Source organism: Sylvia atricapilla, chromosome 2 (genome assembly GCF_009819655.1).
Source record: "Sylvia atricapilla isolate bSylAtr1 chromosome 2, bSylAtr1.pri, whole genome shotgun sequence".
Classification (NCBI taxonomy): Eukaryota; Metazoa; Chordata; class Aves; order Passeriformes; family Sylviidae; genus Sylvia; species Sylvia atricapilla.
In genome coordinates this window covers 36,240,651-36,267,094 of record NC_089141.1, presented here as the reverse complement: position 1 = coordinate 36,267,094, position 26,444 = coordinate 36,240,651, and the positions used below count along the sequence as shown (strand labels likewise).

General features: G+C 43.6%; 1 protein-coding gene across 1 annotated transcript; it reads right to left on the bottom strand.

Annotated features, from left to right (window-relative positions):
* Positions 1-399: 399 nt before the first annotated feature.
* PANX1 (pannexin 1) lies at positions 400-25,729 on the bottom strand. Its single transcript, XM_066341327.1, has 5 exons — positions 25,534-25,729; positions 15,942-16,081; positions 6,616-6,839; positions 4,455-5,125; positions 400-2,793 (listed from the first exon to the last, which is right to left on the bottom strand). Exons 1-5 carry the CDS (start codon positions 25,712-25,714, stop codon positions 2,708-2,710), a joined length of 1,302 nt encoding a protein of 433 aa, XP_066197424.1. The 5' UTR covers positions 25,715-25,729; the 3' UTR covers positions 400-2,707.
* Between the last annotated feature and the right edge of the window lie 715 nt (positions 25,730-26,444).

Sequence of the window (26,444 nt, the reverse complement as noted above, 5' to 3'; positions counted from 1 at the left end):
TAGAAAGAGTGTAGTGATGAGGAGGCTGAAGATGGACTCTTTTCCAAAAGGCCTAAATTGGAATTCCGCCCATCTTTTGAAAATGGCAAAACACAGCAGGAGCTGTGTCACTAAAACCTAAGTAGAACTGAGTTGAGCAGATCAGAAACACATCTTAAAACAAGAAGATACAGCTGAAAAGTACGTGCTGAGACCATGGCAAATTTTTAGATGGTAAATTACATAGTGGATATGCTATTTATCATGTGCTGAACAGTTTTTCAAGGTTAAACAGATTTTGAACCAATTCATGATGGTCTGACAATTTTATGAGAAAAAGAATTTAAAAAGCAGAATTATAACCACTGTCCAAAATGTTTTCTCAGGTTTTAGCATGACCACATGTATTTGCACTATGGCAACATGTGACTTTTCCTGGAACCTTCAGACATTGATGCTGTTGTAGTTTACAAAACTGGTTTTATTTTAATAGCCAAGAAGAATTGATAGGCATTTTATTAAACACTTTGGAAGACAACAACAGATTCACTGCAGCAAGTCATATTTCTAAATACAGAAGGGGATTTAGTAAAAAGTTAGGTACATATCCAACATGAAACATGAACATGTGGCTTTCAGGAGCTTTGAATTTTAAAGACTGAGAACTCTACTTACATCAAACAGTTCAAACACATCCACATCACAAAATCTCAGTATTGCACTATAGCTCCTTGTCCAAGACATGCAATGCACAATGTGCACCTGCCCTGCCTACACATAAAGGACCATCAGCAACACATCAGTATAGCCAGACAAAATCTAGGAAAGGTCAAAGGGATTGTAGGCTTGGTGGCAGAAGTATGGCAGTAAAATTCAGCAGTGTGGACCACCAGTGTCCAACACAGGCCCTGCTTCATGCTGGTAATGCAAGAGACATTAGGATTGCAACTGTGCTGCTGTCCTGTGCAGAGGTAGCATAAAATATGGCTTTAAAGACCTCTTTTAAAATAAGTCTTGTCTTAGTTGAAAGCCATAAGAAAACTGAAGAGTTCTTGTAATACTAGCCCTTAAGTGTGGCACAGCAGCACTTTCAGATCCACTTGTTCAACAGCAGCTGCCTAATTCAAGCATGGGCACAATCTCTGAAATCTGCTGCAGCACACAGACTTCTGTGCAAAAATGTTAACACAAATTATTCCTGCTTGCCCCTCATCCTTCTCAACCATATGGAGAATGCTAGCAGACAAGAACACAAAAGTGGATGACACTAAGGAACTGGAAACTGGAAGTCCTACCTAGCTATAAAATAAGTCCTTCTTTGTTTAAAAAGCCAGCTTGGAAGAGGTGACAGGTAAGTCATTTCACTTATATGGACAATACAGAAAAATAAGTCAGTATATCACATTTGTGAAAGATATACACTGCCACTGTGGTGCTTCACCCCCCACCCACCTCACCTTGCATTTAATATTTCAAGACAAAGGTCATTTGAATACTCAGCGAAGGTTGAGGTCTTGCGCAGAGAGCACAACATTAAAGCTGAATTCTACTCTCCCCAAATGGTCCGATAACAAACCAGTGTACAAACACTTCCTCTTATTTTGTCTGTCTCAATACACTTAGGCATCTTAATTAAAATATAGTCACAATTAGTATGGAGGAGAACAACCTTTCATAGCATTTACATCTACTTCACCTCAGCTGTTGAGTGCTTGGCTCTGCTGAGGCATTTGGGTGCTACTTTAACACAAGTTAATTTGTCTTCTCATGGGTGGTTTGGAAAACAGCACAACTAATATTGCCTTTGATACTACAAACGTTGAGAAAAATTCTACACATAAAAACATTACAAAACAACTTTGAAAAACCATTACAAAAATAGAACCAGTTTCACTGATCTTCAGTCCAAAACTACAAGGCAGATTTGTTAGACACTAAGACCAAAACAACGGAGGGATAGAAATTAAAACAACACTTAGCTTACACATCATTACATTTTGTCAAAAAAGTGTTAAGATATTATTAATTTATTAATTCATAGAAAATTCAAAATCCCTAAAATTTACAGTACCTTCTTAACACTAAAACAGTTTGTAGTTTCTTTTCCACCAGTGTCAAGTACTTAATCCCAGACATGAATGTTGGGATGACTAACCGAGACATCTCAGGCAGAAGAGAGTAACTTCTATTTTTCCCATGAAGACACAGCCACCATCTGGGACAGACTGACCAGATTCATTGCAAACCCCATCCCTAGCCCCGCTCCTCCAGGTCAGAGAGCCCAGAGTTACCTTACTTAAACCCCAGCACTGAGATGGCCACTGCTGCAGAGCAACACTTCAGAATGCAACGTGGCCATTTCTTTTTGCTACCTGCAGGGTTTATGTTTCCTATCCCTGTCCAGCATGGAGTGAGCTCTGTCCAGCTGCCAACTTCAGCTGCATTCAATGCACATCACTTGTTACTCATGACAGAACTGTTTTGTTCTTGATCCTCGTGTGTGGTTTGATTTCTTTAATAAATAATGGAAGTGTACAGCATGCTTCTTCAGGCACATGACTCCTGATTATTACAATACAAACAGTCTGTAAACCAGTTTGGCCTCTGGGGATCTGTCAGGCAGTTGAGAATGTTGCATTCCAGGAGCAGCACCTTGCGTTGAGCGCAGCAGAGGCAGAGGAGGAGCCTTCCCACAGAACGGGCTCCTGGCTCCTGCAGCTGGGAGGCATCAGCACGAAGAATCCACAAGTCTTTGGCGAAGTCTCTTGTCTTCTCTCTTGTTCACAGTGCCACTTGCATCATGGTCTGTCAGAACTGAAGAGGAGGTAAAGTTTTAGAAGAGGAAGGGTCATCAAACCACTGGACACCTCCTGGTGCACAAAGGAACCGCCACCGTGCCCGTGCTGCACTGCCAGCTGTCCTGTGCTGCCTCCTCTGTCCCCAGGCCCAGCACCAGGGTGCCCTGCACATCACTCCCCCAGGGCCAGCATGTACCACTGCTTTATTAACACAGCCCCTAATTAAAACATGCTGACACCACAAGGGACAGAGGAAAAGATGATGAGCTCTGGGTGAAGCTTTGCTGATGGGTGGTAGAGCCTGCAGCTGTCCCCAGGCAGAAGGAGAGGGGCTGCACCAGCCTGAGCTGGTCACAAACACAGCAGCTTCTTTCTGAAATGCATTTTAACAGAGCTTTAAGCATGAGCTTGTTTTGATCTGGACAAAAATAAATCTTTGAAGTGTTTTCATGAGATGGAAACTATCTCAGAAATTCTGCTTCTACACAGAAGTGAGTCAGATTTTCTATTAACTTTTTCAGCTCCTTGAGCCCAGATGTCCACCTTAGACTCATATTTTACTTCCAAACACACCTGTCATTTCAAAAACAGTCAGGTTTGAAAGGAAAACAATATGCTGTCAGAATTACTCCAAGCTGCTGCACAAGAGCTGGCTGCCAAAAGGGCTTCTTCTGGTTCAAAACCAATTATGTCTGTTCTGAATTCTCCTGTTGTTTAAGCTGACTTCTCCAAATCTCAGCCTATCATAACTGCTTGATCCAAGTACAGAGGATCAGCAAACCCCAGCGTACTGATACTTCTTTTTTATTAATTACAGGGCATAGCTTTCAGAAGAGAAAATAGATTTATTTTTTTCCTGCCTTTGACACAGCCCTTTAACTTTCCCACAGCATTGTGCTCATGTACTCAGGTAAGTTTCTAAATGTTTTAAAGCATCATCACTTTTGGTTTATACCTCTCCCTGGATATTTGGCTTCTCTGATTTTACATTTGAGGAAGGAACTGGTTTCACAATTAAGATATGCCACGTTTTTCAGGACAGAATCCTAGACTGCATCTTACATGAGTGACTGCTCAAACTGACCATGTCTGCAGGGATACACAAAGAATTTGCACCAATCCAGATTGACTCAAACCATTTTGGTAAAAATCTCTTTGCAGACAATCTTCCTTGCTCTCTATGAAAGCAGGAACAGGAACATGTTCACTGACTCCAGTCCCACTTCCTTTCTTTTGTGATTTCCTGTACCTCTGCCAGCAGCATTTCTGAGCATCAGACTTGTTTTCATATTCACCCAAGACTTCTGCCAAAGCCCGAATAGAAGCAGAAGCAGCAGTTACTACAATTTGCAGATAATTTCTGAAAAAAAGTCCTGAAACCACCAGCTTTCTCACTGGAGCTGCTTGAAGCACACCTACTCTAGAGCTCTCCTACTGTGCAGGGGGGTGTAAAGCAGCTGAAGGTCAAACAGCTTAGTGCCAGAGCAGGGATATCAGCAAGGACCACCAGCCTAACAAACACTTCAGGGTTTAGCTGTGCCGCAGACTTACACCACCACAGTCTTCTGAGGTTATAGCACTCACACAGCAGGCAGCATGGCAAGGAAAAAGCAGGTCCATTATCTTACAGAATATATAAGTAAGGTTTTGGTAGGAATACAGACTAGATCAGCTCACCTTGCAACTCTGTTGCATCTTTTTCCTGCTCTTCTGTAGTTGTTTCTTCAGGCTTCTCCAACTCAGCGGTCCCTGGCTTCCCATCTATGGTATCAGTCTTAATAGTGCCAAGGTTTACCAAAAGCTGCATGACATCAAACTTCTCAGAAACTGCAATGTTCTCCAGCACTTTAAGGCATTTAAATGATTTAAGTTCACTCACGTTTTCCTCAAGAAAGAGGAGGTAAAGGCTTAAGTCATCAAAATGCTTTGACTTAAGTTTCAGAACATCGAAAGTTGGCAAGATTTCATACACTTTGAGAACACCTGAATTCCACCTCCACGGAACAAACATTGCATACACCACCAGGGGCATCACCAGCAGATAGACTATCAGGTTAATATAGCTGAGCACCTTGAAGACACCAACAGCAATCAGCTTGCACTGAACCACTTCTGGAACAGCTGTGTCATTCTTTAGGATCCCAGTTTTGATAGTGCAGAGAAACTCATCACTCAAAGAGGAGAGACTAATGTAGTAGCCCAGATAGAGGCATGCAATGAAAGTAATTACTAGTGTGAGCAAACGGCACGTAATGTATTTAATTATCAAGCACTTGGAATTTTTTTTTGTCTTCAGGTACTGCTCCACAATTGGATACTTAAAGTAGCTTTCAGATATTTCCCACAAACTGAAAAAGAGAGAAAAAAAAAATAAAATCATATAGATCAGACGCTGCAGTATTTACCTACCTCAAATCTCAACAAAACCTAGTATTCTAAAAGAGATAAAAGATTGGAAGCCTTCTTAAAATCATAGAATCACAATATGGTTTGCATTAGAAGGGTTCTTTAAACATCATCTGTTTCCAGCCAGTTCCTGTGCTCTGCCATGGATAGGGACACCTTCCCCTGGAACATGTTGCTCAAAGCCTCACCTCACCTGGCCCTGAGCACTTGGAGAGATGGGGCATTCACAGCCTCCCTGGGCAACCTGTGCCAACCTCACCATCCTCACAGGGAAGAATTTTTTTCCTGATGCCTAATCTAAACCTACTTTCTTTCAGTTCAAAGCCATTCCTCCTTGTCCTGTAACTACTTGCCCCTCTAAAACCGCCCTCTCCAGTATTTTTGTAGATCTCTTTCAGGTGAAGGTGCTTTAAGGTCTCCCTGGACCCTTCTTTTCTTCAGGCTGAACAACCCCAGCTTTCCCAGCCTTTATCTGTAGGAGAGGTGTTCCATCCCTCCAATCATCTTGATAATCTTCCTTCAGACCTACTCCAAGATGTTCACATCTTTTTACTGAGGTAAATCATGGAAAGTTTTATTGAAGTCAATAGAACACTAAGAGAACAGCAGATAAATAAAAAATATCAACACTCTAATACAGAAAAGTTGCTTAAGAAATGAAGAGATCAAACGCTGGAAAATGGAAAAAAAGTATAGCTCTCATGGCAACAAAGTATTTTTATTCAAGTACAGAACAGGTGCAGTAAGCAAATCCATGTCAAAAAGCAGACTCTCCAAGCACTTGTTCAATAACAGAACACTAGAAGGCTTTTTACTTGTCAAGAAAACTAACTCCATATTTCAAAGAAGGGACCCAAGTCCCCACTGCATTACTTGTACCCTCACATACAGAGAGAAACAGGTACCCTGACCTAGAAGGAAACAGGAACTGGATCTGGTTGGAACAGTGCACCAACTTGATCAGAAGGGGAAGGAGTTGCTTTTGTGGGTTTTGATGTTTGGGTTTTTTAATTTATTTTTTTTATCAGGAGCTTTGCAAACCTGTATCTTACAGAAGAGGAGATGACAAATAACTTCACAGTGTGCAAGTGACTGTCAAGAATATTGAGAACTGAGGGCTGAAGTATCTCTTTTCTTATACTGTGGTGGGCAAAACTACTTTAACACCTACTGCATCTAAAGAAATCAGAACATCTCCGGTAACAAGTAACCTTAAGAGCTTATTACATGTTTTCTTTGAAAAAAGAAAATGGCAAGTTCCAGCTCCAAGTGCCAAAGTAATCATTCCAGATATAGCCTTTTATTAACCAAACTTAAAATTGTGTCAGGCTGCCATTCAAACCTTTGCAATAAATTTCTAAGTGAGCACAGGTGTCACATCTGTTACAAACTTGAAGAAAAGGGCAGAGAAAGCCAAGCCCCAGTATCTTACCTCTGGGTCACGTTCTCATTAGCAGCTGGAATCAAGTCGGTAGGGTCCCTGGGGTCACCACTTCGAACGCTATTAGCAGCTTTGATTGCCCTGTTATAGGCTTTGTCAAGTTCTTCCATAATAAATTTCAGGTCTGAGGAAAGGTGAGGTGCTGCAGTGAAGCGCCAGAACAAACATGGTAGATACAGCAGGATAGCAACAAGCAGGAGGATGTATGGGAAGAACTGCAGGGAGGAAAAAAACCCTGATTAGCCTTCACCTGCATAAGTAGTAATTCAGCCAATCACCATCATTCCAATAAGCATTAGGTTTCCTAGAGGCCTATTAAATCCCTATAATTTTATTTAAATCCTTCTACTAAAACCCAATTTTGTGATTATCTGGGATATGCAGGGATGCAAAATCTCTTTTCAGACAGCTCCAGTAACTTTACTGCTGCTTAGAGCTTCCCCCCACTGAAGGGAAAAAAAAAAAAGCACACGGAATAAAGGTGCCACGATCCTGAAAACATTTTCAATCCTCTGCATATTCAGAACTGCTGGAGCTGACACTGAGAAAGACAGCATTGATCTGGGGAAAAAAGTGAAGCAGCTATCAGAGGGACTAACTGAGAGAAGAAGATAGTGTCACCTAACTCTCCCTCCCCAATGTGTCACCACTGTTCATAGCAACTAAAACACTCCAAACACCAGCAAAATCTCTCCTGCTTTCCATTAGCTGCCAGGAGATTAATGAATAGAGCTGCTAGAGCTCTGCCTGCAAACACGCATCTCTTCAGAGTGCATGACATCCAGTGACTGTAAAGGATGTAAGTGTGGCTGTAATACTTCAGGGTATTTAAATATTTTCAGATAACACCTAAATGGTAACCAACACATAGCATCAGAATGGTCTGGTGTTAATGCAGCACAGAGAAGCCAGCCCTTACATGGTCACAACTGCTTAGGGAAAGGGCTGAAGCAGGTATAAAATACAAGTGTGAAGTTTTTCCATCTTTCTTCTATTCATCCACAAGTAGTTCTGTCATGCAATTTTTAGTCTAATTCCTTCCAGCTGCAGGAAAGGTGGTGTTTTCTATGTACTCTGACATTATATTCGAAGTATAAAACCGTACATAACATTACCCTTGCAGAGACATGATATAAAACCTGATTAGACAAGCAGTTTGTTAATGAAACATAGTACAAATTCAGCCAATTTCTAACCATTACATTTGGCTTTTGATAGCAAGCACACTTGACTCAAATCCAGCATTAGTTCATAAGGAACGTTATATGAGTTGAACAAATATGAAACAGATGTAAGACATCACAAGTGTTACAGCCATGTGCCCATGCACATTCATTGCCAAAGCCAGTGGAGATTGTTAGAGGAAGCTTGAACTGAAGTCATTAATCACTGCAAGTGAAAAAGCTACACGTACATTTGCAGGTATTTAACAAGATGAAAATCTGGAGCTAATATAACTATGTTAACTTGTGTTTGCATTAATCAAGAGAGAGTAAAGTTTTGCACGCACAAAGTAATTTATTTGACGTAATGGAACATTTTATTCAGAAAAAATTACTTCTAATATCACCTACCATTAAAGCAGAATCCTCTGTTATTACTGGCAGTAGGAATGCATATGATGTATTAGACCTTACATGACTGACTTCCTCTACCCATGGCAGCCCACAAAAACTGTGCAGTGCTCTGCCCTCACTACTGCCTCTCCTTCCTCTTTGCACACAACAGATAATATCAATTCATCTTCCTTCTCTCCCAGGTGTAACTTTCCAACTGAGATGTAAAGCTCTGGTATGTCCAACGTGTTCTGGACATGTCATCAACAGCACAATAATTTGGTCTTCTAATTTATCACTGTGGACAATGCCACCAGGCCTGAGTCCTGATGCCTTGGTTTACCCAAAACTTAATGGTTTCATGTCCAGGCTCTATCAGACCTCTGAATTCTGTATTATGTAGAAATAGAAATGATCCGTCCTTGAATCCATCTTACACTTATCTAAGCTCCTCTAAGCTGCTGCAACATTTTCGATAGGTCTTAACAAATGCTTAAGATTGCCTGTATAGCTGCTGAGCCTGTTTGACTTCGCTTACATCTGTGCCATACACCTCTGACCCACCTTCCACAGGTGCCAGGTGGGGAAAGAAACAACAAAGACACATCTGATTTAGGAAGAAGCAACCAAAATGCTTCACATTGCTTTACACTGCTTGGCTTCAGTACTCACTCATTTCAAATTTTACAGGTATAAGAAGATTTATTAATTCCCTTTCTGACCCTCAAAACCAGAAATGCCATCAGCAGTATCCCATATAATCCTAGAGATCTCTTCACCCCTAGTACTACAAGACATGTGGCGCGAGGCAAGGTAGTTTTCACACTGAAGTTACAGCCCCAAGCCTCCATTGTTCCAGTCTCCTTTATAACTTAAAAGAATTCTGCACTTGTGTAGTATGTGGACATCAGCCCTCTTGCTCTGCTGCAGATGTCCTCTAATGTCCCCCTCTAGCCTGCCCTCATTAGGCTGTTGCCTTAAAAAAAACCAGCCTCTGCCATCCTGCCTTGCACCTCCTCCCCCAGCTCCTTCACCACTTCACTAGAAGCATCACACTGCTGGGGAAAAGGCACATTTGCTATGCATTTGCTGGGCTTCCTCTCACCAGGCTCTCATCACTCCCAAACTGCAGCTTATGGCAGCATAAGTAAACTCTATGCAACTCTTTTCTGAATAGTTTCAAAACCAGAGCAGTTACATGATCATTAGTGCAGGTCTTTTTGCTTGCAAACAGAAGTCTGTATTTGTCATCTCTTCCACAGCACTTGATGCACAATTCCATCCCTCTCAGATCCTAGCTTTTTTTAAAATGAAAGATGCACTTGTTCTATTTGTTAACAGTAGGCTTAGATAACCAGCAAACTGTTTTGAATTTAAGGTCTTGAATGACAGGCAGAAGTGAAAATGAAAAGTCATCTGGTATGAGTCCTAGGTTTCAGAGCAAGAGACTTGGGTTATGCAGCTCATCTGACTACATTTGACAGTCAAACATAATCACTTCCCATTTTAAGAGGACTCTGTGGTATTTGTGCACAGACAACCATGTGTCATCTGCCTTTCCTTTACGGTTTATGGTTTATTTGCTCCCAAGGCACCAAATACACAAGGAGGAAATGCCACTTCAGTCTTGGGTAGTTTGTAGCATTGAGGCAGAAGGAAGCGTCAGTGATCCCAAGAACTGCATGGTCAAAGGCACGCCAGAGAAAGACACTGGCCCAGAAGTTCAACTCAGTTTTTCCTTTGCTGTGTCGTATCAAGTTCCTTTTCAACATAATCAGTATGAGACTGACAAAATGAGTGGTGTGTGAGGCAGGGACTCAAACTGCAGTGCCACATATGCTTTCTGCTACATATTGCTGAGCTCCTGAAAGCTAAGGATGACACAGGCAAGTCCTCCTGCCTTGTTTGGCCCTTAGTCTGATGGCACAATGTGGAGGACAGCAGGCTCCCAAGGAAGCAGAGCACTGGGAAGCCAAGAGGCTGCCCCTGTACTGCTGCAGGTCATGTCACCAGACAAGACTTTGAACCCTGTGCACATTCCAGGCTGTTTAAGTAAATTTGTTAATACTCAGCTACTGTTCAGCAAGAACTTATGCATGGGCACAGAAGAAGAGGCATTTGAGCAGTCTGTTTGCAGAAGCACATAAGGTGCTGGAATCACAAAATTGTCATTCAAAGATGCATAAGCACCACACTCTCCCCAAGGTGAAAGATAAAATCAGACTAAAGCACAAAATTGTCTGTCATCACCAGCTTCAACTCTGCTAAGATGACGTAAATACACAGCAAATAAGTTAAAAGGGCATTTAAAATAACTGCTTTATTACCTCAAATATGCTTTTATCATGCAAAAAAAAAAAAATAGCTGGAATTGGTGGAGCGATGCAAAAGGAATTTTCAAGGACATAATCTACAGAAAGCTTGCCAGAGTATGGATAAAAATGCCTGGGAAAAGATGAAAATAACTTAAATGGAATTTAGAAAACAACAGGCCTTCTAATTTTACTGCATCTTCAGTCCCTATTTCCTCTGGGCAAAAACTATACAAGTGACTGAAAGCATTCTGACTTCCACCTACCTGATCATGCTCAAAGAGTAGATTTTAGTACAACAGCACAAAACTTCAGCTGCACGGGTCTGGGTAACAGCTTTGAGAAAATTAATTGGCAGACAAATTAAAAGAAAGATGCACTTAATGCCTCCACTCACTTGACATTAAAATGCATGAACATGGTGAGACATCTCCTCTTCAGTTCCAATTTTGGAAAGAGCCCAAGCAAAGGCACTAGTCCCCAAACAGGCTAATTACAGTAATTACATGTTTTCAGAAGCAAAGGCATTAAATTCCCTCTAGATTTGACCCTATTCTTGTTTGCAGCAATGGGAGGTGTTCTAACTGGTGTTCAACAGAAACAGCTATAAATGACTGATCATTCTAAATGAATTCCTATCCCAACTCCAAACCTACAAGTGATTCTCAAACCTTATGTGACCTTTATCCCACCTGTTACATACCTTCTGTTTTGATACAGCTTCAAAACTGTACTTCCCCAGTTTCAATTAGCTCAAGCCATGATGACCAGTGGAAGCTGTGATGGCTGTATCCAGTTTATTCTGGACTTTGGGATGGCAGTGTGGTAGTCAAGGGCTGCCTGGAACAGTGACCCAGACCCCTTGCTGGTGTACACAAGTCACTCATCACACTCCATAATCAGTGGGCAGCCCAGGGCCTGTTAAACTTCCCTGCATGGCTACAGACTGGATGCAAGGTTCTCCCCTTGAGCAGGGACACCTCTCGAAGTTACTTCTCAAGGCTGAGAAATTCCTTGCTGTAACACACTGTCTGTGGGTGATCAATAGCATGCTTGAAGTCCCAGCTAAGTGACATAAAGGATTGACAGTGCACGTATAATCCTTTAGACATAAACTGTTGAGAAGTCTGGGACTAAGTTTGAACCTAGCCACACCCGAACTCCCCTCTGAGAACCTTGGAATACAAAGGAGTCCCTTCTGAATCTCATGACTCAACTGGAGGGTCTCCCTAACAATTCTCATTCTACCCTCCATGCACTAAATAATGAAGTGTATCTTTCCACTGACCCTTGATAAACCACTGTCACATTTACCATTGAACTGTATTAGCTCACTGTTTTATATCAACAATTTTATATCAACACTGTTTTATATCAATTTATATCAACAATATTCAACTTATATTAACTGCTTCTCTCTTATGAGGGAAGTGGATGACACCATCAGCAACAGACTGAGGTAGCTCTAGCACTACACTTTCAAACCATTATTTATTAATGCACTTGCATCTGGGTTTCCTTGCTCTGACAGCCCTCAATTTCTCTGGGAAGGGTTTACAGGTGAAACAGGAGGAGCCTTCAGTCAACTAAGAAATTGTACAAACAATGAGTAACTAGAACCAGGTAAAAACCATGATTATAACTGTACCATCAATAAAATGAATAACCTCAAGGTTTGTTTTGGTGTATTTACAGACAAGTGACTCAAAGAACAATTCAAGGGTCCATGGTAAATCTTACTTCTTTAACAAAAGTGAGGGGTTTCACATAATTTTACTTCACATATACAAAGACTGCAATGCTTTCAGCAGGTCCCAAAGCACTTGTCCTGAACTTTGAAATATCTGAGCCAGACAACTGACCTCTCCTGGCTGTGCCACGTGTGCAGATCTCTTCTTTCACTCAGATGAGTTGTTTGCCTGCATTTCTTCTGAGTACAAATCCCCTTCTTCTCAACACCCCTTCATCTCTTCTTTGCTTACCTTTATCTTCTGCTTCTTTGCTTCTCCTCAGTTAATAGCAGACTCGAAAATACAGTAATTAAAAAATCCCTAGAAGTCTCTTGGTCATAAGCAGCTCCATCCCAACAATCCAAATATCAGGGCTATAAAGTAGTCATCACTCAGTGTTCAACCACCCCTCAACTTGCTTGGTTGTTGTGAAGAGCCAGTAAGATGATGCTTACTGTTCTCCTGCTTGAGTTTTTATAAATTTCTCTGTGCATTATGGATTAAAAAGGATTCACAGTGCAGTCTCCTCCCCCACACACAAAGGCCAAAACCTTCTCTTCTCCTTCCAGTTAAGGATCAAGATACGTTTTACCAAAATAACTTGTCAGCTGGAGTGTTCATCTTTATCTGCACAGGGCAGGCAAATACAAACTCCTCCATTCCCCATCACCCCTGACCGTCTAGAAACCAACATCTCTGTTCTGACACTTCAGACAGACACAAGAAACCTCTTAAGGGAGTTAAACCTGAATGGAAAATCCCGTAAGAAAACAGAGGCAACAAAATAGTGAAGCCTGACCAGAGTAAGTTTCATCAATGGCAAACCTGAAGAGGACTCTTGTCAGAGGACTTAACTATACAATCATTTTGACAGCTCTTTCACTGACAAAGAGGAGGAAATCTTAGAATTAAACTAAGAACACAGGCAGGACCTACCACAGTCTCTTCTTTACATTTATCTATCTGCAGGTATTTAATCCAGTGTGAAGAGTTTCCAGGATGAGTGGAAATTTCAGAACTCCTGTTCTCCATGGAGAGAGGTCCTGGGCAATCTGTAGGAGCACAATGACCACTAGAGAGTAAAGAATCCAGAATTTTGTAATATGCTCCTTTTCAGTTTCCAAACTGATAAATTCAACCCCTGGGAAAGGTGTCCTAGAGCAGAATGGACAACCAGTAAAGGTGCCAAGCTTTGGGGAGTGCCTAGAACTGAAACTTACATTTTACTGTTCAAAAAACCAAAAATCCCAGAGTAAACTTGAACTCTGAAATAGGAGGGAGATGGTAACGTTTCAGTTCTTCTGTAATGTTTGACAATCCTCCAGAGCAACCAGATGCTGAGAACAAAAGCAAGTGCAGCTTACTACAAGTTAGCTTCTTCACCAAAGAGCTACCTGCTCCTACTTCCTCTCTGTACCACACTCAGCAGTGCCCCAGGAGGCAGCATTTCTGACAGAGCACAGAGAACGTGCCAGAGGGAAATCCATCCATTTTAATCAGTAATGGGGCCTACAATCTCATTCCCCTAAAACCTTCATATAATGCCTCCTTAAGTGGTTTTTATGGAGCCTTCCAGCATGTCACTACAGGGAGATACTAAGTGAGTCAGAGCTTTGCAAAGAACCTGAGATGCCCTGTAAATAAAAGCTCTACTTCCCAGAAAGCAGGAAAAAAGTTTTAAGTGGTGTTTTAAGAAGAACTGGGCCTAATGAACCCTGCTGTGTGCATCCCTGTCCTTACACTGCAGAGTCAGGTCTCCACTGACCTGAGCATATGAAGTCTCCCTTTTCTCCTTAACATCACTGTTCTCTCAAAAGGCTCTGCTCCAGCCATTTTAAAAATTATTACCTGGCCAAAATCTGCATAGCAATGAGCTTGTGCATACTTTGCACTACAAGGTTAGGGGGAAGAACCCAAGTCTTCCTGCAGAAGTGATCCCAAGCCACTCAGCAGCTGCTGGCCCTGGATGCAAAGAACAGCCTTCAGACACCACAATGGAAACCAAAGTTCACTGTTAAACAGCTGTAATGCCATTCCTTCCCTGTAAACTTGTAAAGCATGGAGGCTGATGAACAACCAGAAGTATATTAGTTACTATTGACCTCCAAAGAGTATGTGCAGCTCCCAATGTCCGGATCAAAAGGGTGGGTGGTTAATCATGGATGTAGGAAGATGAGTCACCAGCCTCTGTTACAGCTCCTGCCTCAGCTGTGCAAATGCACATCCTGCAGGATATTTACAAGGAACATCATATACCATACACATCATGGAGGAACTGCAGCAATTTCTGACACAGCACTAATCAGCAAATTAGCATGGGTTGCATCATAAAACTATGAGTCCTTAAGCTATTTGTGGCTGGCAAACAAGCAGACCTAGTGCTATCAGCAGGTGACTACCACATGAAATTCTACATAAAGAATTTGGGTAACAAGAGCTCATTCCCTCAAGAGAAAGGGGCAGCAAAATATCCAGGTTTGCAGGTGGAGTTTCCAGCACTGCGAGATGTTCCAGCAGCTTCAACTGGCCTCTGGAGAAGGTCTGGCTGAAGTGGAACTCTAACTGTGCAAAGAAGAGTTCAGGCTAGGAATCAACAAGTTTGGTTTTAATATTCATGAAACATGTGCCTATTGGATCAAGGTTATCTGTGGAGCTAACTGGAGAAGCCAACAGTAAATCCTCAATTTATGATTTGAGTCAGCAAACGAATCAGAGACAGCCTGTCTCAGAGACAGTCTCTCAGAGATTTTACCACCAGATGACTGTATAATAAAATCTGAGGCTCAGGACATAGAAGCAAAAGCCAGAAATACAGGTGCTGCAGGTCTCATACCTGAGCTCCATCTAGCACCAGGTTCTGCTCCCAAGTGCCAGGGGTATATTTGCTAGGGCAAGTAACAAAAGGGCTGAGGAAGGCAGAACACAAATTTGCAGAGCCCAACAAGCATTTCTTTCTTTGGCATCAGCACTGCTCAAGCAGGCTGAAGCTGCTCTCGAGTTGAGTCAGCTCCAGGCACTGGCGTGGCATTAACTCAGTGTGTGACTCCTGCCAAACCTCAGCTAACTGCTTTGAGCCAGCTCAAGTATCTTAAAACCTACTGCACTTTTAACCCATAAAATGTGCCAGCATAACTCTTTCTGTGCTTTATATGATGCTGATTTAACCGAAGCAATGAAAGCCAGCTCATGGTTTGCCTGTGGACATGCAGAAGAGCGTGCTGTAGACAGGGGTACCAGTTGGTAGAAGACTGAAGACTGTTGGTACCAGTGATTAATTTCATCTCTCCCAAAATGTCTATCTGCCACAAGCCTCTCTCCACACATAACTGGCCAAGAGTAACACAATAAAAATACAAAATGTTTTTATTATCCTGTTTTCCTAAAATAAGCTTTTGATACAAGCATTAAGGCAGTTGTTGTGTCGTATATTCCAATTTTAAAATAGTTCCTGGCTAAAGTCGGGTGAAGCACTCACTCCAGGGCAACACAGCAACATTAACCTTACTCTTGTGTCAGACAACTGGTGACCCTTTATTTAAAAGCAGAAAATACCTTCTCTAGTACTACCCTCTTTGGAAGTAAGGGGAAGAAAACATTCTAAAAATAGAGAGTCAAGTCAAAGGCAAGGACTACAGCAGAGCAGAGAAACAAGAAAAGTGAGGTAAAGGTAGATTTCTACGTGGTAATAACTCTGCCAGGAGATGGAGACCAATACATACTTTATGCAGCCACAGAGGTATGTTTTCTAAGTTGTTGTGGGATGGTTGCTTCTGCTGCACAGCTGCCCAGCAGTAGGAGTCCACATAAGCAGCTTGTCGCCAGGAGAAAGAGCTGGGTGCAAAACAGCTTATCTGAGCACCTGGGAAAACAAAGTAAATGTTATTGCATCCTCAAAAGATGAAAAAAAAATAAAAAGAAGAAAATAAGTTTAGGAAGAAAAGCGCACATTAAAGATGTTATGGTATCCAAAGTTATCAGGTTAAGCAATCAGACAAAGCACAGCAGTTCTGCAGGGAGGAAGGTCCTGAGTTCCCACTGCACCCAAAGACTGCAACTCCCACAGGGATCCATCTAAGGATGTCTCCTAAGGGTTGAAACAGCATATTAGAACACCTATCTTTTAGACCTACTTCTGATAGTTTTGTGGGGAATGTGACCTTAAAGACCATTCTCACTAGCCCTTAACTCAGGTTGGCCAAAGGGGAACTAATAAAGTTTGACTACATCAGGCCTGAGGCAACAAATGCTATCACACACCATCCTGTCACCACTTCCCAAAAGCACAGGCTACAGCTCACATGTCTATTGCAACAAAACCTCAAACACCACCCTTGCAGCCTGGCAGTCCCTGCAATGACAGAAGGGCAGGTTTTCCCAGGGTGCTGCACTTCTGCCTCTGAGATTGCAAATTATTTGGAGGGGTTCAAGTTATATCTATGAAAACAAGGATTTCCTCCCATAATTTTTTGCAGAGAAATCGTGGCCCCAGACACCTCCAAAGGGTTCCAGGCCCCTCCTCATCAATGCAGTGATGTGCTGTGTCCAAGATTATGCATAACACTGTCATTACCATTTACTCCCAGGACCTCTCCAGCTGCTCAGGAGCTTCAAATCAAGGCCTGAAATGTCAGCAAGAGCAGCTATTTGCCAGCCTTGGGGACAAATTCTGCTCTGGCCAGTCACAAGCACCAGGTGACTCCTCCCACAGCATATCTCAGCCAGGAAGAGTGGTTATGGGACATGGAGTATCAGTGGCTCCTCAGCCAGTAAAACAGGATGAAGGGGTTCAACTTTCTTTCTAAAGCTTTGATAGTGAAAGCAATCTCCTCAACACACCAGACTTTCATAAACGTTGTAACAGGACAGTCATTTCACCAAATATTCACACAGAGTGGCTATGGCTCTTCCATGAACATTTCTTTTAAGAGCAACACTTCCAACATTTTTGCCAATATCAAAAAAGCAATGGAGGAAAATATTGCTGGTTTTTTTTTTTCCCTTTAACATATTGATCAAAGTTATGCTAATGGCGTTGCTGTGTGCTTTATGGGAGTAAGGATGTAATATAACACTGTATCATTTTTCCTAGTTTAGTTTGCAGAAAATAAGAACTTCCTTCAGAAAAGGAGCCAACTGCATTTGCCTTGTAACTTGTACAGCCTCTTCACAATGTAGCATAGTCAAGGAGCTTTATGAATAAAAGCCTTCCCATGTGAGTCACTATTACAATTATTTCTAGGGCTGTAGTATCATAAGGACATGGTTTGACCTGTCACAAGTCTCCCTTATGGAAAACAAGTTACTGTTTATAACAGCAGAGCTCATGTGATTTAGAAAAGCTGGCACAAGACAAGCACTTGCACTCCTCCAAAGCCTTGGGAGTTTTTGTTTTCCAGATGACTTCCATTAGTTGTGGAAACCTAGGAAATAATATATTGAAAAAAAAAAAGGGGGGGAGGGGGAGGGAGAGAGGGGGGAAAGAAAGCAAAGAAAAAAGCAGGCATTTAATGTCTGCTCTCCACTGGATGGAGACCATTCATGCCCTGCTCTCATCATTTAACCAATCTACTGCTGGAAGCCGCGTCCAGTGTGGAGCAGCAAACAAGTGACCCTTTCAAAAGAAGAGCAATGGAGTGTTCAGAAAGATGCTTTGTCTTACTCATGTTTGTGTATCCACAAAAAGAAACACATTCCTGAATAATGTGTTCATTCTCATTAACGGATGGAACACCACTTAAAGTGATGGAGTGTTTAAAAGGCAGGAGTGAGAAAAGAGGCAGGCAGGGCCCTTCTCCAAAAAAGGCACCCAGCCTCCTTCTCCAAAATGCGCACAACTTCGTACCAGAATAGCTACAGCGATGCCAGTGCTGCAGCCGAACTGTACAGCAGAGCAGAACTCACAACCCCCAGTGTTCCAGCAGGGATACTGGAAACCTGACTTGGGAGCCAAGCAGAGATCAGCCTCAAGCAGGGGGACACTCCAGTTGTTGTTCTGTTTTTTAACTAACTGATTGCAGTCTTGTTTGTGAACACTTGTTAATTCAAATTACAACTTTGCAGTAATGGTAGTAATGTTGGGACTTATACAGGGAAGATGTTTTTGTGCGTCATCCATACAAAACACAAACCATTACATGCCTCAGAAAATGGTCACCATTTTCCATCTTTCTTTCCTTCCTTTCTTCTCTCCTCCGAAGGAGTAATAGCATTATATTTACAGAGATAATTTATCTTATGTTGGAGTATTCTGGAGGAAGTTGGAAAGAAAATCTGTAGTTTCTATTAGAGAAATTTGGCACAGGGCTACATGCCCTCCACAGACCCACTGTGCACACAGCTATGCACAGGGCTAGTTTATGAGAGGCTAATAGTCCTCTGCTATCACAGGAACAGCCTCCTGGCTTGCTGACATGAAGCTACTCCTCTCCTTTCCTCCCACAAGTAATAGCCTGGGAAAGAGAAAAGCAGTGAACAAGCCCATAACAACAGGGAGATAAAATATACAGCAAGAAGGATGAGGAATAAAAAATGACTGTGTTTATTAAGCAGTTGTCACAACAGTCTTTGGCCAATTTATCATTACACTTGACAGTGCACTTTTTTTGGTAACCACTTTCTATACTAAATTAGCTTTGGAGAGGGAGCAATAAAGATTTGCCTTTTACTTTTGCAAACAAATGAGGATAAAAAAAAGCCATTTACAATGGCTGTCCTAAAGACAGACCACCCAAAAGAGCTGCAGAAAACTAAGGCAAAACCAGGTGTGCAGCCACATATGATGAAATGACACTTTTCCAAGACTGCTAAGATTTTCAGATGGAGCTGGTTGCTGGCAGCTGAGTGCAGAGTACAAGCCTGAGTCACTGCAGCCAGTGCACAGCAAGGATGAGCTATCACCCCACCCAGCTGTGGCACATCTTCATGGGTGCTTTGCCAACAAACCTCCAGCTATTGCCTCCACGTACCAGGAATACCCTTTTTGTCCCTGCTACTGGCTCCTCTGCAGCTCCTACACAGGAAATCTGTGTATGAGAAGAAGCTCCCAGAACCCCAAGAAAATCTCAAATTGAAAGGAGAATCCCTGTTCAGTAGTGGACCACTTTGCTGGATCCAAGGCAGGATGAGCCGAGGGATCAGCAGCCTCTGGCTGCATCCTTTACAAAAGAGAGGGTAAAGCCAGCAAGCCAGACTGGTTTCCTCTTCAGTGGCTCAAAACCTCTCTGCTGGCTTACACATCTAATTAGGAAACTACAACTAACAGACAGGACTTTCAAGAATCAATGCTAATCATAGGCTCAACTATTTTTCTTGAACCAGGATCAAATGATTGTAGTTGACAGTATTAAACCTTCAGTAAGTAATTATTTGGATTCTAATACACTGCAGTCACTGCAAAAAGATTTGAACATGCTTGGAGGAAAACCTCCAAGCTACTATAATTTTCCACAAGGCAAAATTAATTTGCCATGATACCCAAACATCTGATTTGCTCTAGCAAGAATTATGCTCTCTAGTAGCCACTAAAGAAAAACCTAAACAAGAAAATCAAGGCACATGTAGACAATGTACAGACTGCCAGGCACCATCCAACACACATCCTCCACACCAGCATTAAAAAATATTTTAAGGAATGAAAAAAGAAGAATCCCAGCGCATACCAAAGAAGAAACAAATGTACGTGTGTGTGTACAGGTGTACACACATGTGTTAAGAGCAGACCTGAAGGAGTGACCAAAGTGGAAGGCTGGGTGAAACAGAATCTGTTGGAGGAGGAAGTATGGAGAAACTGGGTGCACTGGAGAACAGGACCTCTTCCCAGAGATACTTCGGCAAAGGAGTACTGGCAGAATGCAAAGCTCAGGTGATATATAATGTGTAAGTGAAATGGGTCAGAGGAATTAGCAGGCGTATTTCTCTCTCTACAAGGCTGCGAATTACCCCTCAGAGGTCTCAAAATCATGCAGTGGGGAAAGAACTGGGTATTTATCAAGCATAGCCTTTAGAGTGATAAGTTTTTTGATTCACGGAGAAAAAGAATTGTGAATTAAATTTCCACCGCTGAGATTTAAGGAAAACAAAAAAGTTTCCCTTCATCTGAAGGAGAAGCATTATGAAACAATGATCATCTAGCTTTTCTGCCAACATGGGTGGTACCCCAAATCTCAGGCAACACCCGAGGTCCATGATTCTTGCTACAATTACACTGGCAGCTAAAGCAGCTCATCATCATTTCCACAGGAAATGTTTAGCTGGCTCTATAGAAATTAAACAGAAAAAAAAATCTTACCAACAGCTGAAAATGCCCACCCAATGACAGTTTAGAAGTCAGTATTACAGCAAATGATTTTACAAGTTTGTCCTGGCTGCCCAGGCAGGCCTGTGCCTGATGCTGGAACTTCTGCTCTTTCCTAAACACTTCTTACAAGCCAAAGAGCAGCCCAGTGTATCCTGCTGGGATCTGCACAGAAGTTCTCAGCCTGTCTTGCTGCTCTGGGCTGAGGCTGCTCACACACTTGTTGTCTCGGTTGTTCATCAATGCCCTGGGTTTCACAGCATCCTGCTGAATTAAATACAAGGTGTGCAAATGTCAACTATTAGCATACAGCCTGCTTCAGCAGCACTGGGAGGGGTTTTTCCAGCTCTCAGCCAGCAGCTGCCACAGTAATAGTCTTTGGCCTAATTACACCCAACCCAACTTTAGCCCCCAGCTCTTATGAAGTCAGAAAATAGGATTATTTCCTAAAAGCCTCCCCAGGAACTTGGGAACATGAAGGGAGAGGGACATCAGCAGGGAGGACCAGACAAGAGGTAGAAAGAGATGAAAGGAGTTCAATTCAAGAGTTAAGACTGTTTTTCCAGTATATTTGTTGTGATTTAATCTCACAATTGTTTTAGGGGTTTTTTTTTCCATTTTCTATACATTTTGTTCTCATGACTGCTTCAGACACATGATTAGCCTATACAGAGAGATACAGGCCCAGCTGGACATGCACTAAGGGGCACTGATGTCATCGTGGCTCCCACTAAAGCTTCTAGGATGCAGCACCCAGAGTTCCCCACAAACACCCTTCACTCTGTGTTTTCTGCCAGCCAAAGCACCTCAAATCCCACAGGCAGCCAACTGCAAGCATGGAAACTAAAAATAAACAAACTGGCTGGGAAAAGTGCCCATAAATTAGGTGGAAAATGATCAGGGCAAATAAGGATTGTCACCATTTGGCAAGTCCAAAGGGGTCAATTGGGACATTAACCCCGTGGTGAGCAGAGAATAAGGCAAGGCTCCACCTTCCCACCACTGAGCACCCTCCAGCATGGGAAGATGCACCAGAGAGCACCAGTGGGAAATACGATGGTTTTAGTGCAGCAAATCTCCATTTTGACAGATTCATGCAGATGCTGTGGGTTGGCCTGTGGTCAGGTACTTCCTAGCCCAGCATCCTGCCACAACTGATAAGTCAGCAGCACTACCCAAGCCTTCATTATGATTATAACCAAGTTTCTCAGCTGTCTTTACTCAACATGTGATAGTTTCTGTGTCCTGGAAGGGTTTACAAGGTGTTTTCTTATATGACAAAACAGAGATCCCAGCTATGTATGTATGAGCCACACACAACCAACAGCCAAACCAAACATGTAGTAAGGACTGCTGTGGCCACCACAAAATTCCATTATTTTCCACTCTCTCCCTCCCTTCTTGTGTCCCTTCACAGCCATCACCTCCCACATGAGGCTGCAGTGAATGCAGGCAGTACAGGCTGCCCATTGCACAGCTGTCCTAGAAGCTGTTGTATGCAGGAGGTCAAACACCATTTGGTGACAAGCACAGATGAGCAGTTCACAGTTGCCTTCCTAAAGAAAAAGATGTAAATATTTGATGTTGAGTGGACAGCTCCCACATCTACTTTTCTTCCAGCTGCAACCCAAGACAGCATATTGATACATTTTCCAGAACTAAGCTGAATTTTGGCAGAGGCCAAAATGAAGCAGTTTGTTTCGATTTCCCTTCTGCTCATTTGCCTGCACCTGCTTAGGGCTGCAGCATCTTGCTCCAAGCAGCACCTTGGGAATCAATATCTATGTTTTCAGCCAAACTGTTTACAGTAAGAAAGCACATCTTGCAATACACACAATCTGAGTTCAGAAACTGGAATCTCAGTCCTGACTCAGAGCTGCTCTTACTAAAAATGGCACAGATAAAATTCTATTCATTTCTGGCTCATACACTGCTGAGGGTGCCCCATCTTTCTCAGTTTTTTTCCCCCCTTTATAAGAAGAATTGGTGATTTAACTATATTTAGATGGTTTCTGTTACCACACTACCTGACCACCTCTAATATAATTTACCCAAGAACTGCCAAATAACATAAGGAAATAATATCAAGCCACAATATAAGGAATATACATGTACAACACAATCCTCACAATCCCGTCATTATTTCCATTTTGCCATTCCCAATATATACAAAATTGCATAAAATTATGTAATATTGTATAAAACAAGGTCTAGCTGCAAAGAGGCAACAAGTGCAGGATTTCAAGCAGCAAAGATTCCCAGGGATTGCAGACAACAGCTCAATCACTGCTTAACTACTACCAGAACCAGCTCGCAAAACTACAAATGACCATGGGTTTTTAAAATACAGCCAAAAGTAAACTCAGGTTAGTTCTCCTCCTGCCCCTGAAGAATGCCAAAGCAGGGTGCAGGCACTAACCCCAGAGTTTCAGCACTGTTCACTGGCTGGGTGCTGCAGCTGCATTTTCCACACCTACAGCAGAGAAATCCTCTGTGATTCAGCTGGAATCTCATTTATTTCCTGAAACTCCCATCAAAACTAAATGTCACTTGGTGGCTTCAGAAAACTTCCATAGTCTTTGTAAACATTATAGTAATTTCACACAATTAAGAGCAACCACGTGTAGGAGGAAAATTGCAGGTGTCTGACACCACACTGCAACGGAACAGGAAAGCAGAACAGGAAGGGAAGGTGACTGAATGAGGTGCCAAGAGAGCCCAAGGTGGGAAGAATGCAATTATCCCAACAGAAATAGGAGCTGAGCATTCATTTTTGGAAGGGGTGTTCAGTTTTTGCGCTCTGAGGCAGGTGTTTCCACCAAACACTTTCCCATCCAACTCTGAGTTGCTCTTCTTCACACCTAAAAATGGACCCTGACATTTTCCCTCAATTTAGCACTCCTGAGCTTTTATAAAGCGTGATTGTACCACGAAGTGTTTGAGAACAAACCTTGCTGCCTATTTAATTGCTGGCTGAACACCACAGCACAGACAACCAGGCCTTTCCTGCCCCTACAATTCTCAGTGCTCCCCCAAATGCCTTAATGGAAGCAGTTTTGGGCTGTCCCATAGGCAGCCAGCTCGCTGAGCTGCAAGCACTGTGTGGGAAATAGGTGACAGCTGTCACAGACACATGGCAGGTTTACTATCACTTTCTGTACAGACACCACGTGGTGCAGTTCCACCCATGCCCGGAAATAACAGTAAGTACTTCTCATACTTATTTGTGTACTTCTTTTTCAACTGAAAAAGCTCAGTTTCCAACCCAATGTTTTCTTTTAACAGGTTCTCAGGACTATAAATAAAAGAAACACTAGCAAGATGTTTAGCCCACATTTTCATTCTTGCTTTATGAATCTGCACTCACAGATTCAATTCAAAATAGTTTTAATATTGAAATAATTGAAAGATGAGAACTTAATTAATCTCAAGCCCTGCAGTTCAACCGTGTGTTTGACCTTTGTGTAAGGGAGGAAAAATGAAAAAAAATAGAAGAAACACTGGTACACAGGCACTGTTTTAAACTGGATCCAACACTTCTAGAGTAGAAGTAGAAAGAATTAAGAAGCCCATATACAAGCTACTGTATGGAAATGCAAACCCTCCTTTTTGTTGCTTTAAGTGGAAGAAAGGTGCATATATCAGTAACAGATCTAGAACTAAAAGAAGCAGGTTAGAGTGCCAAAATGTGGATGTATCCATCCAGTTTCTGGATGAACAGAGCTGCCACAGGGCTCAGATCTGGTCTCAGCATTCCCAGTTTGGTTGTCTTTCACTCTCCTGTGCAGCTATTGTAGGCCACAGTGATCTGGGTCAAACGCACATCTAGTGCAATAGGTGCAGTAGCTGTTTGTAAATACAGCAATCTGGGCCATCTTATCTCTTAAGCAGTCTGGTATCCTAATAATGCTATTCATGATGGCTTTGCACAGATTCACCACTCATTCAAAGCCCCATTCCAGTTTCCACTCTCCTGACGTTCACTTGACTCAATCCTGTAGATGATGGAGATCAGCTATGTACTACTGAATGTCAATAAACAGGAACATGAAGTAAATTGAACTATCTCTTTGAAAGGCTGGAAATCCTGTGATTCACCTGTCCCAAAATGGATAGTATTGCTTATTCACCTTTGAAATCTTCATTCATATACTGCTATTCTTAGCAAATCATAGAAAAGCTTGGGTTAGAAAGAGACCTTAAAGATCATTTAGTTCCACTCCTCACGCCAAGGACTGCTGCATGATCCCTTCTGCAACTTGGAGAATTGGGTAGATAAAAAGATAGTACAATAATTAGGAAACTTGGCCCTTTACCTGTAAAGCACAATTTCATCTACCCAGTCACAGCAGAAATGGAAAACTGAACCGGAACAGCTGCAGGAGGGCAGGGGAGCAGCGGGAAGCTTTAAAGAGCTGCCCCACTGCCCGTCCTGGGGGTGACCCCTCCGAGCCGCCGGCAGCGCAAGGCAGAGCTCCGACAGCCCCTTCTCGGTGGCACCTGTCCCTGACAGCTGGGAGCGACACCGAGATCCTGCCGTGAGCGGCAGCAGACGGGCAGCTCCCGGGGCACATCCCGGCTGGCCGCTCCAGTCTGAACTGCGCTGGGAAACAAAGGGCGGCACGGCTTCAGCGCTCCCGCATCACTCCCACGGGGGAAGATGGCCCGGCTGGGCTGACAGGGCTCCTGTCGGGAGGTGCTGAGAGAACGGCAGCGGCCAGGGAATGCCCCGGCGAGGAGGAGGGCACGGGCTGGCGCGGGGAGGGCCGGCCGGGAAGCCCGGCACACCTGGCCGTGCCTGCTGCCAGGGATGCTCTCCGGGACGGCTGTTTTGCGGGAAGGCAGCCTTCCTTCCCGCGGCCCAAAGGCCTGCCCTGCCCTGCCCCGAGCGGGAGCCCTCCCCGCAGCTGAGCCCCGCGTTCCCGGCCCAGCCCCGCTCCGCCGGCCCCCGCCCCGCCGAGCCCTTTGTCCGCCGCGGGAGGCGCCGGGAACCGGGAAAGGGCGGCTGCCGCAGTTACCGATGGAGACCTCCTGGGCGAAGGCGAGGGAGATGAGGAGCAGCGGCAGCCCCACGGCGATGCAGGTGACGATCTTGTCGAGCGCCAGCTCCAGCCGCAGCCCCTTGTAGCGCGTCTCCGGCGGCTCCTTCAGCAGGAAGTCGGAGAAGACGTACTCGGTGGCGATGTGCGCGATGGCCATGGCGGGCACGGCTCGGCACGGCTGGGCTGGCCTGTGCCGGGCTGGGCTAGGCTGGGCCGGGCTGGGCTAGGCTGGGCCGGCCCCGCTCGGGAACGCCCCGCGGCCCGGCCCGGCCCCGCCCGGCGAGCGGGGGTCCCGCAGTCCGAACGGGGGCTGTGGGCGGTGCCGGGGGACTGCGGGGCGCGGAACCGCGGAACGGCTGGGCTTAGAAGGGACTTTAAAGATCACCTAGTTCCAGCCCCCCTGCTGTGAGCAGGAGCAACTTCCACTAGACCAGGTTCAGCCTGGCCTTAAACGCCACCAAGGATGGGGCATCCACAGCTTGTCTGGGCAACCTATGCCACCCAAGTCACAATAAAGAAGTTCTTCCTAAAATCTCTTCTAACCCCCCCTCGTTCAGTTTAAAGCCATTCCTTTTTCTCCTATCACTGCACATCCTTGTAAAGTGTCATTCTCCCTCTTTTTTATAAGCCCCCTTAGGTACTAGAAGGCCGCAGTGAGGTCAGCCCAGAGCATTGTCTTCTCTACGCTGAACAATCTCGACTCCCTCAGTCTGTCTTCTAGGACAGTTGCTCCAGCCCCTGCACGGAGCATCTTTGTGGCCTCCTCTGGATGTGCTGTACCATGTCCATGCCTTTCTCTGGGGCCCCAGAGCTGGACACAGCATCCCAGGTGGGGTGTCAACAGAGCAAAGCAGAGGGGCAGAATCACTTCACATTTGGCCACACTC